Source organism: Nycticebus coucang, chromosome 9, assembly GCF_027406575.1.
Source record: "Nycticebus coucang isolate mNycCou1 chromosome 9, mNycCou1.pri, whole genome shotgun sequence".
In the NCBI taxonomy this organism is placed as follows: Eukaryota; Metazoa; Chordata; class Mammalia; order Primates; family Lorisidae; genus Nycticebus; species Nycticebus coucang.
The window spans coordinates 108,545,971-108,562,793 of record NC_069788.1 but is presented as its reverse complement, the minus strand read 5'-3'; the positions used below and the strand labels follow the sequence as shown (position 1 = coordinate 108,562,793).

Here is a 16,823-nt window from a genome sequence, read left to right as displayed (position 1 = left end):
CAGTAGAACGAGAGTCAAGGCACATGGATAGCAAAAGAAGAAAGGCTCACTTTACTCATTAGAGAGATGAAAAATAAAAGATCAAAAACATTTCTCTTGTCACTACCACAGCGGTAGAAGTTTGAAGTCAGAGAGTATCAAAGGCTGGGGACAGTAGGGAAAAATAAGAATATTCATAAGTCATTAGGCAAAGGCGTTTTGGGGAACAACTTAACGGTACCTAGGAAAATTGAAAACGTGTATATTGCCCGGTGCGGTGGCTCACGTCTGTCTGTAATCCTAACACTCTGGAAGGCCCAGGCGGGTGGATTGCTGGAGCTTAGGAGTTAGAGACCAGCCTGAGCAAAAGCAAGACCCCATCTCTAAAAATAGCTGGGCGTTGTGGCGGGCGCCTGTAGTCCCAGCTACTTTAGAGGTGGAGGCAAGAGAATTGCTTAAGCCCAAGAGTTTGAGGTTGCTATGAGCTATGATGCCATGGCACTCTACCCAGGGCGACAGAGTGAGACTGTAACTCAGAAAAAAAGAAAGAAAGAAAGAAAAATGTGTATATTCTATGATGCAACAATTTTCTCCCAATAAAGGGATTATCTCAGAGAGATGTATGAGGAGGTTATTGGAGTGTTGTTCTAAAAGAGAAAAAAAATGATGGTCAGCCCTGGGCAAATAAGTAGAAAAAAGGAGGCCGCTCTTAGCTGATGGGGAAGGGGTGCTCACTGAGGCAGGTGGCAAGAGAAAGCCCCACAGGGAAGTGGGTTTTTGCAGATATCTGAATAATAAAGAAGAAGGAACCATGCTAAATTCTGGAGTTGCAGCATTCTGGGCAGAGAGAACAGAACTAACATGTTTGAGGAACATGGCGGGGTTGGGGGACAGGTTGGCTAGAGCAGAGAGGACAAGGGAGGAGGGTGGAAAGGGAAGAGGTCATAGAGGCGGCCCCCAGCCAGATCACATCAGGCCTTGTCAGCCAGCACATGGATGAAGTCCGGATTTTACTCCATGTGTGACGGATGCATTCCCGGAGAAGGAGTGCAATTTGAGCTATAGTTTTAGAATAACTACTCCATCTGCTGTATGAAGGTTGCAGCAGAGAGCAGCAGGAAGGGAAGAAAGGAGACTGATTTGGGGACTGCTGTGGTGGCCCAGGCAAGACAGGATAATTGCGTGAGCTCAGGCAAGAGGGGTGAAGAGTGGATGGATTCAGAATAAATCTGGGGGGTAAAGCCAAAAGGACTTGCCGATGTGAAGAATGGCAGAGGGGAGAAATAAAGGTAGATGGGCCATTTTGCTTAGCTATTGGCTGGCTGATGGTGTTACTGACTTAGGTGGGGGAAACTTGGGGAGTAACAGCCAAGGAGGGGCAGGAGTTAGGAGTCCAGTTTCCATTTGTGTCATGTGATGTTGGCAATGGCCATTCAACACCTGTGTGGAGATGTCAGGTAGGCAGTTGCTACACAAGTTCAGAGCTTGGTGAAGAAGTCAGGGCTGCAGATAAACACTGGGAGTCATGGGCTTAGAGATGTAGTAAAAACCAGGAGACGAGACGAGATCATTTAGGGTTTGCCAAAGAGGGGGAGTCTGTGAAAGAGTGGTCAGTCAAATAGAAGGGAAACCAGGAAAGGGAGGTCTCAAGGAGCTGAAAAGGGAGTTGTTCAAGGTGGACATAGACAGCTGAGTCAAATGCTGCTGAGGGGTCAAGAAAGATGAGGATTGAAAAGTGGCTGCAGGACTCGGCAGCATGAGATAGTTGGTGGCCTGGACAGGTGCTGTTTTGGTGAAATAGGTGAGTATGACAACCCAACTAGAGCAGGCTGAGTTGAAAATAGGGTGCAAAATGGAAAGGGCACTGTCGGGAACCCCAGTGGTTCTGCTGGGAAGGCAGGGACAGAAAGACCAGGAAGAAGCCAAAGGGAGGCAGGGAGCCCAGGGAGGGTTTTTGAGGATGGAAGATGCTGAGAGGAATAAAGAGGAAGAAACTGATGCTGAAGACAAAGGAGGAGATAATTACAGGAGCCAAGTCCTTGAGAAGGCTGAGGCGGCGACATCCCTAGTAAAAGTAGGGGCTTCACCTTCGAGAGCAGTAGGGATGGTTCATTTGTGGAGAGACGGACAGGCCAGCGTGGCCACAGGTGCAGATGTGTGGCTGGGTTTCTGGGCGAGTGTGAAGCCCTTTCCGTCTCACTGCCACTGTGTCCTCAGTGCCGTGTGAAGCAAGACCTTCAGCTGAGAAGGTGGCACAGACCCAAGGGCTGGTGAGAGGGAAGAAGGCATGGAACAGCGAGTGGGAGAGGAGGAAGTGTTGGGCAGCTTGAGACTGAAAACTGAGGTCATAAACTGAACGTGAGACAGATTGTGCTGTCTTCCAGGATGGTCGGCAGCACGCTGTAAATGCAGATATTAAAATTTTATTTTTAAAGCTACCAAATATTGAGTCATTAGTAGAAGACAGACACCGTGCTGGACATGGTACATCAGTCTTCACAGAAACCCTATATAGGTTACTATCTCCATTTTACAGATGAAGAAAACAGAAATAAAAGAAAGATAAGTGAGCTGCCTGAGGTCACGCAGCCAGTAAGTGGTGACAGCAGAGTTGAATTTAAATTGTGTGGCTATTTAAGGGATGGATGTGCAAGGTGTTACTTAAATGAGGGAAATGGCAGAGAAGAGGGGACAAAGGGAAGGACAGCAAGGGAGTGAGGGAGGGCAAGGCAAGGGAAAGAGGGCAGCAGAAAGTGTGTTTCCAAAATTACAAAAGATGACGGGCGCTTTGCTAGAAATACCTCCTGGGGGTTGGCCCAGAGAAGCTTGATCAGTGCACTGTCCACAAGGAATAAGATAAAATATTTTTCTTCTGGCCCCAGGAAGCAATTTCTGCCATTCAGTGGTGGCTCAGGAGGACATCAGCCTCACCTTTTGATGGTGTCCTCAATATAAATGCCCAAATAAAAATAGCAATAATAATGTGCCCAAGTAGGATATTTCCACGACCTTATGGAACATGGAAGCAAAACCATGTTTAAGTCAAAAAAGTGTGACTTTTATGCAAACCCATCTTCTCAACAAGCCTGAGCCTCCCTGCTTCCAGCTGAGTGTGTCTCCGAGGCTCTCCTGGAGAGGAAATTCTGGAGTCACCACCGTTCCTGTGGCGCTCCATGAAAAGGATATCCCATCACTTGATACACCACGTTCATCCCAGCCTTCCAACTAAGTGCAACCCCTGAAGATGTTTTCTGGACAGCGAATCTATTTTAATACACACTATTCCACCAGATAGAAATACGTGCAGACACCTCCCTGTTCCCATACTCAGTACTGTCTCCTTAGGTAGCCTCTCAGAGGTGTGTGATAGGGGAGACACTTTTTAAAACCTGGAAACTATCTGTGATCGGATAATATTTGCTGCCTAGGTTATACCAATTAACTTGGCACCTGCAATATATGAGCAGGATTATTTCACTACATCTTTTCCAGAACTGAGAATCATCTTTTTTTTTTAATTAAGGTTATTTATTTTTGTATTTTTTTGTTGTTGCAGTTTGGCCAGGGCTGGGTTTGAACTCGCTACCCTCGGTATATGGGGCTGGCACCCTACTCTCTCAGCCAGAGAATCATCTTAAAGTTTAAATGAATAACCGAAAAAAAGTATTTTCTGAGTGTTTTCCTTTGCATGGCCATGGAGCGATCATTATCCCCAATGTCATGGATGTCTGTTAATGCTGAGAATGGATTTTTGGGGATGTGGGTGATGCTAGCTGACTTCCTCCCTCTCCCAGCCATCAATGTAGGGCTCACATCGCTGGATCTGAGCTGGAATCACTTCCACATACGGGGAGCTATGGCCCTGTGCAATGGTCTCCGGGTAAGGTGCTCTGTGGGGTGGTGTCTTGAGCTGGGGTGAGGGCAGCCAGGGCTCACCGTCCTGCCTGTCACGAACCTCTTCCTCATGGGCCCCATGGCTGAGGGCATACTGACCTCTCATCAGGTCCTCTCAAGGTGTTGGTCTCCCTCCCACAATTTCTGGATGCCTGTTATTCTTTAGCATAAATCCTACCGAATGAGGCCTGGATGGCATCTCCAGGGACACTTCCGGAGGGCAGTTTAATAGGGCATAGGGAATGACCAGAACCCAAAATGAATGAGTCATAAGAGTATCTGAGACTCTGAGCCCAGCTGGGAGGGGTCTGGGACCACCTAGCAGACCTGTCTCTCCTGGGGACCACCGAGTGCCCAGGCTGGGTGCCAGAAGAAGTAGAAATCAGGGCCCATTTGGCTGAATGAGTCACATGCAGCCTTGATGTTGGGTGCTGTTCTCCCCTCTCCTGGAGGCTAACTTGACCCTGAAGAAGCTGGATCTCTCCATGAATGGCTTTGGGAACGAAGGGGCCCTGGCCCTGGGGGACGTCCTCAGACTCAACAGCTCGCTGGTCTACCTAGATGTTGGCAGCAATGGCATCGGCAATGATGGAGCCTCCAAAATCAGCAGAGGACTGGAATCCAATGAAACCCTCAAAGTCCTGAAGGTAGTCTTTACCTGAGCTGGAAAGGGGACACTTTGTGTATGTGGGTGTGTGTATGTATGTGGGTGTGTGACAGGGTAGGGGCCACAGGGTGACAGGCTGCATGTTCCTGGAGACCATTGTTGGGGACATCTGTCTTGTATGTCATATATGCATAGATTCTTGACCTCTCTGCTGTAAACCCAGTACTGCCCTGGGCTCTCCCTGTGCACCGCAGGCATTTCCTAACTGGTCGTCTTCCTCCCATGGGGTCTCCTCCAGGCTGCTCTCCACAGGGCAGCCAGAGTGTGCTTTCTGAGTGCAGATCTGACTTCCGCTACCCTCCCCTGGCCCCCAGTCTCCTCTCCGCTCAGTCCCAGTGGCTCCCTGCTGCCCAAGTCCAGGTCCTCAATCCCCACTGCCCTCCAGCCCCATTCTCCCCATGCTCTTCCTGCTCTCCACCCAAGGCCACACGGGCTTCCCCTACTCCTTTCCTCCTTCCATGAGTCCCTGCTCTAGCTCAAGCAGCAGGTCCTCAGAGAACCCTGCCGGACCTTCGGTCCAGAATATCTGCTCCCAGAACCCTGCTCACTCCTTCCCGCAGAAGCCGCTGCACTTCTGATCACACTCCCCCTTGAGTGACTCCCTGGTGGCTGTCACCCCCGCTAATGTCAAAGCTTCATGAGAACAAAGACTTTGTTTGGCTTTCCCAGTTATTACACCTCTCACACCTAGTGCAGTGCTGAGCACATGGCAGATGCCCTGGAAATACTTATTCAATAAATGAATGAATGAGTACACATTTCATTTTTATTTATTTATTTATTTTTTTGTAGAGACAGAGTCTCACTTTATTGCCCTCGGTAGAGTGCTGTGGCCTCACACAGCTCACAGCAACCTCCAACTCCTGGGCTTAAGCGATTCTCTTGCCTCAGCCTCCCAAGTAGCTGGGACTATAGGTGCCCGCCACAACGCCCGGCTATTTTTTGGTTGCAGTTTGGCCAGGGCCGGGCTTGAACCCGCCACCCTCGGTATATAGGGCTGGCGCCTTACCGACTGAGCCACAGGCGCCGCCCACACATTTCATTTTTAATTAATCTGCTTATAGATGCTAACTTATAATGCAGATGCCACTAGGCAGCTAGAAACAGAGGAAAGATGAGGAGTTCTGTTCATTCTTCCCCATTCTGGGGGTCCTGCCATGAGCCAGGTCCCTTGTCGGATGGTTTGCCCCATTACTCATGGCCCAGCTGACAAAGTGGGCTCTGTTGGCTCCACTTGTCAGATGAAGAAACTGAGGCTTTATGACTGACTCAGCCCACACAAATGGCAAGAGGCAGAGGTTAGCCAGCTCTGTTTGGCTTTCCATGGCAACTCCACCTCCCTCATGGCATGAGAGTGGTTGTGGGGACTGCGAATGTGGGGCTTCTGCTGAGAGAAGAATGGGAGGGAGAAAACAGTGAGGATGAGCCTGCCCCCCCAAGAGGAGATGAAAGGGGAGAAGAGGAAACCAGATCCTGGCTGGCAGAAAGAACATGGTGACCACAGACAAGACCAGACCAGACTGGCCATCTGGTAACCAGGAGAGCTAGACGTCCTGGCTGGGGTGGAAAAGAGAGATGCGTCAAGCCAGGGATGATTCAGCCCCAGTGACTAAGGAAGCCAAGGACAATTTTGAGGAGCTGAATTTTTAAAGACTAAGAAATTGCCAGCCAGGCAAGTGGGAGTACTTTGGGAGACCAAGGCAGGAGGTTTTCTTGAGGTCCGGAGTTCAAGACCAGCCTGAACAAGAGCAAAACCGAGTCTCTACACAAAATAGAAAAAAAAATGAGCAGGGTGTCATGGTGGGCACCTATAGTCCAACTACTCAGGAGGCTGAGGCGGGAGGATCACCTGAGCCCTTGTAGGGAGCTATGATGATGCCACTGCACTCCAGCCTCTTGCCCAGATGATACAGCGAGATCCTATAACCAAAAAAAATATAAAATAAAAGGCTCAGCACCCATAGCTCAGTGGTTAGGGCACCGGCTGCATGGGTTCAAACCCAGCCCGGGCCCGCCAAACAACAATGACAACTACAACAAAAAAATAGCTGGGTATTGTGGTAGGTGCCTATAGTCCCAGCTACTTGGTAGGCTGAGGCAAAGAATAGCTTAAGCCCAAGAGTTTGAGGTTGCTGTGAGCTGTGATGACATAGCACTCTACTGAGGATGACATAGTGAGACTCTCTGTCTCAAAAAAAAGGGGGGGGAGAAAGATTGGAAACCCCAAAGAGATTTTTTTTGTCCAGAAAGTTTGGGCCCAAAACCTGGGTCGCATTATACAGAGGAGCATGTTGTACACGGCAAAATATGGTATCTGTTGTCCTCTGCATCCTACCCCAGAAGCCCTTTCCTTAATCTTGGAAAAATAAGGAATTCCTCTTGGGAAGTGAATCCAGAAAAGGATTCTAGGTGCTAAGCTCCATGAGGGTAGGGCCCAAGTCTGCATTTTTTCACTTGAGTACATCAGAACCTAGAGAACAGCAAACACATAGTTGGCACCCAGTGAAACTGTTGTCCCCTCTCATTGTGAAGCCACCCAGCTGAAAGCCTGCAGTAATAATAACGAATGTTCATTACTACTTGCTACATACCTGGCAATCTTTTTTTTTTTTTAAGATAGTGTCTTCATACTCTTGGACTCAAGTGATTCTCCTGCCTTAGCCTCCCAAGTAGCTGGGACTACAGGTGCTCACCACCACACCGGGCTAATTTTTCAGTTTTTCGTAGAGATAGCTCTCACCACGTCTGGTCTTAAACTCCTGACCGCAGGCAGTCCTCTCACCCTGGCCTCCCAGAGTGCTAGGATTACAGGTGTGATTACTCAGTCTCTTTTTAATCCTTTGCCTGAACTGGTATGTTGAGTCCTCAGAGCAGCCATAGATGACAGGTACATGGTGGACAGGGAATCAATGCTAGTAAGCAGAGCCACTGGGTGTCCTGTTCCCTGCTCTAATCCTCTATCCACGCTTCAGTAGATGCCAACTCCATTAGGATAATGTCCTAATTCCTTAGCCCACAAGGACCTCCAGGATGCGGCCTATCCCAGCTCTAGCTCATGAACACCACGTGCTTTTTTAGATCTCTGCATCTTTGCACTGCCTAACCTTCTCTTCTTTGGTGAAACTCAATCCTTCCACTGGTCCTGCCTCCTCCTCCTTTAGACCTGACCAGTCCTCATTAGTCCGGCAAGGCTTAGCTCCTGATCCCTCCCCTGTGCTGCATGCTCCTCTCATCTCCTTCACTGCGTGTACTGCTGTCATTAAGGTCATCGCATTTCTGATGCTGTTCGCTTGCTTGCCTGTCTCTTGCAGCTGCAGCATTAAGCTGCCTGAGGGCAGAAATCTTGTCATGTTTGTGCATTCCTCAGTGCTTAGCCCAGTGGCTGGCACATGGCAGGCCTCTAATAAATATGCATTGGAGGGATAGACAGATGGATGGATATATGGACAGATGGATGGATAAACAGTAGGATAGAGAGATGGAGGGATGGATGAGCAGTGAGATGGAGGGATGGATGGATGGACAGATAAATGGATAGATGAAGGAGCAGTGAAATGGACATGTGGTTGAATGGATGGATGGAAGAATGACAGGTGGATGGATGAGTGACAGGCAGGTGGGAGGATGGATGGGCAGTGAAATGGATGGATGAACCAATAAATGAATAGATGGAGGAAAAGTGAAATGGCACAGGTGGTTGAATGGGTGGGTGGGTGGATGGAAAGATGACAGCTGGATAGATGAATGACAGGTGGAAAGACAGCGTCTCACTCTAACACCCAGGCTAGAGTGCAATGCCATCAGCTCTGCTCACAGCAACTTCAAACTGTGGCTGGTTGAATGAGCAGTCAAATGGACAGGTGGGTGGGTGGATGGACAGAGAGATGGACACAGAGAGAAGTACTGACAGAAAAGTCTTGGAGGAAGACAGAGGTTGTGATTTAATGAGAAGTGGACACCATACTCTAAGCCAGCCTCCTCTTGTCTTTCCCTTCCCTCTATAGCTTTTCCTGAATCCTATTAGTATGGATGGGGCTCTTTTACTTATCCTGTCCATCAAGAGGAACCCCAAATCCGGGATGGAAGAGCTTGACATTTCCGTAAGTGATCAAATGGTAGTCAGTTGCACCTGGCGCGAGCCAGTGACCCTGCCCACTCTGGGTTGGTCAGGACCCACAGCTCTATCCTTCGCAAGCCTTCATACAAATGCTCCACAAAATGGGCACTTCTTTTGGTACAGCTCTGCCCTCTCCAGGGAACCACTCAGTCAATAACATTACAGCGTCAAACAATTCACCAGATTCTAGAAATCCAGGCCAGGAACTCTAAAAGTAGAGATAAGGAAACACCAAAAAGAAAGACAGGACGACTCCAAAACAGAATTTGTTTACCATCAGCTTCGCTTACGAATGTCCCTGCATCGCGGAATGGTTTCAGAATCACAGAGTTATTGGAATCTGGATATTACAACATAGATAAACTTGTGTTTTCTTTTCATGACTTGGCCTATTATACTCAGAGTAGTATTTGTGGGTAAAACATCACTTGACGAAGGATCAAGAGATCCAGGTGGACCTCTGGATTAAGGTGACTCCAGACTCCTGCCAGGCACTCTTGCCTGAGTCACCATGGAGGTGGGAGTGGTACTTACAACACCCTTTTTTTCCCAAAGTGATTTTATATATGCCAGCTCATTTGATCCTACTCTGTAGAAGGTAAGTAGAGAACTATGTTAGTTTCCAAGGGCCACTGTAACAAAGTACCACAAACTGGGTGGCTTAAGCAACAGAGGTGTGTTGGCTCACAGTTGTGGGAGCTGGAAGTCCAAGATCAAAGTGTTAGGAGGGTTAGTTTCTTCTGAGGTCCATGAGGGAGAATTTGTTCCAGACTTCTCTCTTCTCTTCTGGTGGTTTCCTGGCGATCTTTGGTGCTCCTCTGGTTGTAGAAGCATCACTCTAACCTCTGCCTTCAGATTCACATGGCATTGTCCCTGTCTCTGTATCCAAACGTCCCCTTTTCACAGGACACAGTCATATTAGATCAGCACCCACTCTAATGACCCCATTTTAATTTGGTCATCTGCAAAGACCCTATTTTCAAACAAATTCACATTCCCAGGTCCTGGGGGTTAGAACTTCAACATCTTTTGGGGCAAAGGGAAAAAAATTCAACCCACAACAAGTACTTTTCCTCATTTTCCCATTTTACATATAAGGAAACTGAAACAGAGAGGTTAGGTCATTTGCCCAGGATCCACAGCAAGTGAGAAACACAGCAAGGAGTAAACCCAGGGCTTCTGCCTCCTACTCTAGCGTTCTATAAAGGTACGATGTTAAAGTCCTTCTACATTTTTAATGTCACACAAATATTATGTTTTGTAAGATGATTTTAATGCCTCACAATCAATCAGTGATAATATTTTGAATATTTAAACTCAAGCTCCCTGGAAGTGAATAATTAGTAAAATTTGGATTTCTATTTGCCACAGATTTTAAGACATTATTTAAAAAATTGCTGCTTTTCTTTTTGCTTTGTTCCTTCAGCCCTTCCTCCCTCCCCGGGCCCCTCTTGTGCTGCTGCGACTTCCTGCCCAGGAGCCCTTTCCTCACCCTCGTGCTGCGGCTCTGACCCTTCACTCAGATGCTGCCCTGCTTCTGAGTCTCAGCTGCATGTTCAGATTTTTGGGGGCATTTGGTTTTCCTGCCATAGTACAGGTTAGAAAACGTGGAGCCAAGCACTGCCTTGGTGTGCTTGAGGGAGCATCAGAATTGGCGCTGTTTAGGCCTAGAGGGCACACAAACTGGTGAACAGTGACAACGTGGGCACTTAGCCAGCCTCCCAGAACACGGCAGTCTGAGTTAGCCCTTTCCTTTCTTAGTCTGTAACTCTAAACAGGGTTGGAATTCCTCCTTTGTAGATGCTTCTAGAGCCTTCTCTAGACTATCTACAAAGTCCTTCGTCCTTCAGCGTGGGTTGAATTCTTTGGAAAGGTGAAAGGGGTAACTCAGAACCACACCTGAGGAGTGAAGCAGATGAATCCACTGGTGGGGGCCAGGTTTGACCAAACACTATTTCTCAGAACACATTTTCTCCTATGTCTTCTAAGTTTGGGGAAGTTCTCAATTTGTTTCAAGTCACTTGTTAGAATAAGGAGTCCTCTTCCAGGGCACCTGCTCTGAAAAACCCCACTCATGTAGACATAGACACTTGAGGATATTTGTCTAAGGACCGGTCTCACAACTCTGTAGTTGTATTTTTTCCAGGATATGCGGGCACTTACACCGCCATCTGAGAACAGAGCTAAGGTGGCAGCAGGTGGCAAGCCACCAGCACTCAATGAAACATCTGATTGAAAGTATGTAGGAAACTTACAAGTCAAATCACAAGCTCTAACATACCGTTACTATCCCAAGCTATGAGCAGCACGGCAGAGCAAACTGGAAAAGACAAAACTTCCCAGCTTTGGCTTGGGTGGGAAGGAGAGGAGCCGCCGGCTGGGCAGGGAAATGGCATAACAGTGGTGCCCTCATCATGATGGGTCCCCTCTCTCTCTGCCGCAGAATGTGCTGGTGACCGAGCAGTTCATTAAAACACTGGATGGGGTATATGCTCTTCACCCGCAGCTGGATGTGACCTACAAGGCGGTGCTTGGCCTCACTACCAAGAAAACCTTCTTATTGTGGACAAACCCCATGAAACTGATCCAGGTGAGCTCCTGTCTTCCTCTCAGCCCTACAGGGAGCGCTGGAGAAGGCTGACCTTGGGCTCCAAATCAACTAGCAGAGATTCCCTGGGCCCAAAGTATCGAACAATCCTCTCTGCTAAGGAATGTCTTAGTCCCTTGGCCTACAGACATGAAATATTCCCTGTAGAAACTGGCTTCCTCGGCAGTGCTCCCCGGCTCCCACAGAAAGGGGAATAGCTGAGATCTGGCTGAGGTGAGAGGGGCTTGGCACAACCTGGCCTTTCCCATTCAGGCTCCTCCACCTGCTAATGTTATGACCAAAAGCCAGTCACTGTGGCTCTCTGTGCCTCAGTCTCTCCATGTGTAGAATGGGTATAATGGTAGTGCCCACCCTAGTAGGATTGCTTGGAAGATGAAATTAAGTAATATACATGCAGTGCTAGAAGAATGCTGGGTATGTAAAAGGTACCCAGTAAACACAGGTCTTCCTGACAGCTGGTGAGGATGCCAAGACATCCCTGTGGTCAGGATGGCTATTTTGTGACCTCAGCTAAAAAGGGACCCTTGAGTCCTTTATTACTAGTGGTAATTTAGACGTGGCTCACCCTTTCTTATTTTTGGCAATCTCGGGGGGCAGCTCTAATGGCAGGAATATAAAATCAGCTCATGTTAGAGCTGAGAGAGCTATTACTGCTCTTCTAATGCTCCCCCCTTTCTTTGAGACCAAGTCTCACTCTGTCACCCTGGAGAGTTCTGTGGCATCATCATAGCTCACGGCAACCTCAAACGCCTGAGCTCAAGCCATCCTCCTGCCTCTGCCTCCCAAGTAGCTGTGACTACAGGCATCTGCCATAATGCTCAGCTAGATTTTCTATGTTTAGTAGAGATGGGGTTTCACTCTTGCTCAGACTGGTCTCCAACTCCTGAGCTCAAGCAGTTCTCCTGCCTCAGCCTTCCAGAGTGCTGGGATTATAAGCCGGAAGCACCATGCCCAGCCTGCTCTTTTAGTCCCATTGCCCAGAGCAGTGACCTGGACTCCTGCCCTTTGGTGAGAGAGCCTGCTGCTTGATGCAGACCAATTGCTGTCTGGGGAAGCAGGGATGGGATGATCTGGGGTAAATGTGGGTTCTGCACTATGTGTGCTCCAAGGCCTGTTTCCTGTCCCTGGCACATCTGCTCTGTGCTTCAGAGAGGGGAGTGAAGGATTCAGGTGAGCCACAGGGTCTGGGGGCAGGGATGTTACGAGAAGAGGATCCTGCCTGTAGTCCCAGCTACTTGGGAGGCTGAAGCAAGAGAATCACTTAAGCCCAGGTGTTTGAGGTTGCTGTGAGCTGTGGGACGCCACGGCCGTCTACTGAAGGTAACATAGTGAGACTCTGTCTCAAAAAAAAAAGAAAGAAAGAAAGAAAGAAAAGTCATGTGGTATGAAAAGTTCTAGAAGGCAAAAGAGCATCAAGTATTTTTATGAGTTATATGACTTCGGACAAAGCCACCAAGGGCAAACCTGTTTTGCCAGAGGAGCAGGGCACTCTGGTGAACAGACCAACTGGTCCAATGCAAGGAACCCTACCCTTTGCTTTAAAGAATCCATAGAGAAAGAATCTCGGTGTAGGCCCGCAGGAGACATGCAGTGTGAAACGTAGTCCTTCCCTTCAGGGGCAAATGGTCTGGCTAGAAATATGAGATAGATGCAGGAGTGACTCACCAAAAGTGTCACGATAAATAAGTCATAAAAGCAGCAGATCCCTGCAGGACTGGGGACACAGAAAAGGATGACTGCTTGGCTGAGATATGTTGAGGAAGTTCCTTGAGGGGAGTGAAGGTTCAGGTGAGCCACAGGGCCTGGGGGCAGAGGATCCTTAAGCTCAGAAGTGGGATTGCACACAGCATGTTCAGGGATGTGAACAGACTGGTGGCTCCAACAGAAGAACATATGGCTCCCGGCTCATGGAGAAGCCTAAAGTCACTGCTGGCGAGGGATGCTGGGGTGGATGTGGCAGTCCTCGGATTTTGGCTCAGTCTGGGTGTGATTTCCCCAGGAGCAGGGAGCCGGCAAGAGCTGCTGAGCCTCAGATGTGATGAGTCCAACAGGACAGAGGGGTGATTTTTCTGGCAATGGGGAGTGAAGTGAACTGAAAGGGGGTAAAACAAGAGTGAAAAAACAGCCTGGGAATGGTGACTGACACTTGCCATCCTAGCACTCTGGGAGGCGAAGGCAGGAGGAACACTTGAGCTCAGGAGTTTGAGACCAGCCTGAGCAAGGAGGAGACCCCGTCTCTACCAAAAATAGAAAAACAAGCCAGGCCTTGTGGTGGCACCTGTGGTCCCAGCTACTAGGGAGGCAGAGGCAAGAAGATTGCTCAAGCCCAGGAGTTTGAAGTTGCTGTAAACTATGATACCACAGCACTCTACCTAGAGTGAGAGAGTGAGACTCTGTCTAAAAAAAAAAAGTGGGAAAATAAGTGAGGCACGAGTATTCTAGATGTGGAACGATGATGAGTTGGCTGAGAAAGACAATGAAAGTAAAGGACAGGTGTAAGAGACTTGGTGAATGGTTGGGCATGTATATAGTGATAAGAGGGATCCAAAGATAACCCCAAACTCAAGCCCCAGGGGCTAACAGAAAGGTGGTAGCAAGGGCGGAGGCCGGGGGGTGCAGGTGAGCAGGTGGCTGCCACCCAGCCCTGCCTGCCTCTCCCCTGGTCCTGCACATTTCACTTCTTTCCTAACTCCAGGCCTGTGCACACGCAAGTCCTTTTACCTGACACACGCGTCTCCTTGCCCTGTGTGCACTTGTCCCTACTCATTCTCCAGGTCTCTATTCAAGGGTCCCTTCCTTGGGGACCTTCTCAGATTCCCTAGTTAAGATTAAATGCCCTGCCACCTGCTCTTGTGTCTTTGGCTTTACCCTTCCACTGGGACACTGTGAACTCCTCCAGGGCAGGGGGCACCTGCCAAGGTGACAGGCCCCGGTTCTGCTCAAGGTGCCTAGTTGTGACCACAGAATCTATGGACTATCAGTACAGCAAGACCTTGGCTGGGCTTTTGAGAGTGGGAGAGGAAGAGAAACAAAAGGTAATTTTTTAAAAAGGACCCAAAGAATATTTTAATGACATTAAAAAGGTGTTCACAATGTGTTTGTACAGTGCATTTTCTAAAACAGCAGGTGTAGTAGAAAGATGATAGGGATCAGATAGATTAGACAGATGTTCTATAGATAAGCATTAGACAGATTAGACAGATGTTAGGTAGAAAGAATCACATAGAGAGATGGATAGAAAAAAGAATCTTTTGGGCAGCGCCTGTGGCTCAAAGGAGTAGGGCGCCAGCCCCATGTACCAGAGGTGGCGGGTTCAAAAACTGCAAAAAACTGCAAAAAAAAAAGAATCTTTTTATTTTCTTCCTCTAATCTAAAATTGTCTTGCAATATGAGTAGGTAATATAGTTGACCCTTGAAAAACACAGGCTTGAACTGTGCAGGTCTACTTACACAAAGATTTTTTTCCAATAAACACAGTTGGCCGGGTGGCGCCTGTGGCTCAGTCGGTAAGGCGCCGGCCCCATGTACCGAGGGTGGCGGGTTCAAACCCGGCCCTGGCTGAATTGCAACCAAAAAATAGCTGGGCGTTGTGGCGGGCGCCTGTAGTCCCAGCTACTTGGGAGGCTGAGGCAAGAGAATCGCTTAGGCCCAGGAGTTGGAGGTTGCTGTGAGCTGTGTGATGCCATGGCACTCTACTGAGGGCCATAAAGTGAGACTCTGTCTCTACAAAAAAAAAAAAAAACACACAGTTGGCCTTCCACAGCCACAGGTTCCTCATATGCAACCAAATGTGGATGGAAAATGCAGAGTTTGTGGGCACACAACCCACGGATACAGAGGCAATACCGAACCACCAGGACCCACCTTCTGTATCTACGGGTTCGCATGGCTGATGGGAGAACTTGAGGAATCCAGAGTTTTGTATCCATAAGGGTCCTGGAAGCATTGCCCTGTGAATACTGCAGGATGACTGTATTTTTGAAATGAAAACAATGAACTATTTTTTTTTTAATATTCTAAGAAAGCATGTCTCCATACGAGCATTTGTGTGGGGCCGTTGGAGATCCTAGAAATTCCTAGAGCCCGTCCAACCTATCACTCAGTGTGGCTGTGATTCAACCTTTGATCTCTGAGCTTACAACATCCCATCCACGAGCCACAGTGCACCGTCAGTGCTAGTGTTAACAGAGGTCCTCTCAAACCCAAGTCCCATATCTGATCCCCAGCCCTGACTCCCAGATGCTGTGGGTGGCATTTCAGCAGCACGGACTTCAGCCCTTCCACCTGTGAATGAATGGAGCTTCTACTCAGTGGTGCGGGGCTGTGAGAAACCGGGCAAACGTGGAAGAGCCTCCGCAAGTCCCCTTGTTTGCCCTCCCTGTTCTCCTGAGCTTTGGGGTAGCCTCTTGGGGAGGGACGGGGAATTATGGTGGTTGTTGTAAAGGCCAAGCGTTTGTGCCTGGTGTCTCCTGCTTCTCAGAGCTACGCAGACCAGCAGAAAATCACGGTGGTGGACTTCTTCAAGAGCTTGAACCCTGCTGGGACAATGAAGATGCCTGTGGGCGAGTTCCGGAAAATTATGGTGCAGGTAAGCTGCTTCCTGGTGGCCGTAGGCACTGTGTGTGTGCTTATGACAGAGAAAGAGAGAGAGAGAGGGTGTAAGCACATCCGAGACCTTCCTGGGATTGGCTGTGGGACACTCAGAGGGGACCCAAGATCTCCCGCAACCCCTGCTAAAGCCATTCTCTGGGCTGTATGGCTCAAAGGCACTGGAGACCCAAGATGCTCCCTAAAGGCAGACGTTCTGTCTTGGGGTCTTTCTTCCCATGTGCTTGACTACTAGACAGATAAAAAGGAGAGAAAGAAGACCACATCCCAAAGCTTCAATGTTTCTACCTTTGGCCGTGTCATCTTGCCTCATTCTTAGGGAAATCTCTCATTCCCCTAACCCCCGCCATAATAAAGGTGCTGAAGGCCTCTGGAATGCACACTCCAAGAGCGCCATTGTCAGAGCATCCAAGGAGGGAACTGGACCCTGCAAGAATAGAACTTAGGAGGGACATGCTGGGAGCCCAGCAGAGCTGGCCAGGACTCAGTAGTTACAGAGGACAGTTCTGTCCACCCCATGGGCCACTTAACTTCACCTGACCCTGACCTCCAACCCCCTTATGGCTCCCCAAAAGAGGTAGGCCCTCTGGGGTCTGGGCAGGAGACTTCTTGCCATTCCTGGTCCCAAGAGGAGCGGGTCATAAAGTGGGGAGGGTGAGAGTGCGTGGTAGAGCACGCGCAGCCGTGTTTGCAGAGGGGCGGACAGAGAGCTCTATTAACCCAACCTGTTCCATCCACCTCCTCAGCAAAACAAGGTCCCTCTGAACCGGTACCAAGTCAGAGAGGTGATAAAGAGGCTGGATGAGAAGACAGGCAAGGTGAACTTCAGGTCAGCCCAGGCCCGATGACAGTCATTCCCAATTCTCCACAAGAGTTCCCACTGGGTGGACGTGAGCTCCTGTGGCCATCCTGTCTGCGTCTATTGAGTCAGGGCTCACCCCCTCAATTCC

At 48.9% G+C, this 16,823-nt stretch overlaps 1 protein-coding gene across 1 annotated transcript in view; it reads left to right on the top strand.

Moving 5' to 3' along the window:
• LRRC74A (leucine rich repeat containing 74A) overlaps positions 1 to 16,823 on the top strand; it is a 48,370-nt gene that overhangs the window by 14,545 nt on the left and 17,002 nt on the right. The window contains exons 8-13 of the mRNA XM_053603651.1: positions 3,774 to 3,859; positions 4,326 to 4,520; positions 8,545 to 8,640; positions 11,101 to 11,247; positions 15,746 to 15,853; positions 16,620 to 16,702. Of these exons, the coding sequence (XP_053459626.1) occupies positions 3,774 to 3,859; positions 4,326 to 4,520; positions 8,545 to 8,640; positions 11,101 to 11,247; positions 15,746 to 15,853; positions 16,620 to 16,702 (715 nt within the window). The remainder of the gene's footprint in view (positions 1 to 3,773; positions 3,860 to 4,325; positions 4,521 to 8,544; positions 8,641 to 11,100; positions 11,248 to 15,745; positions 15,854 to 16,619; positions 16,703 to 16,823) is intronic.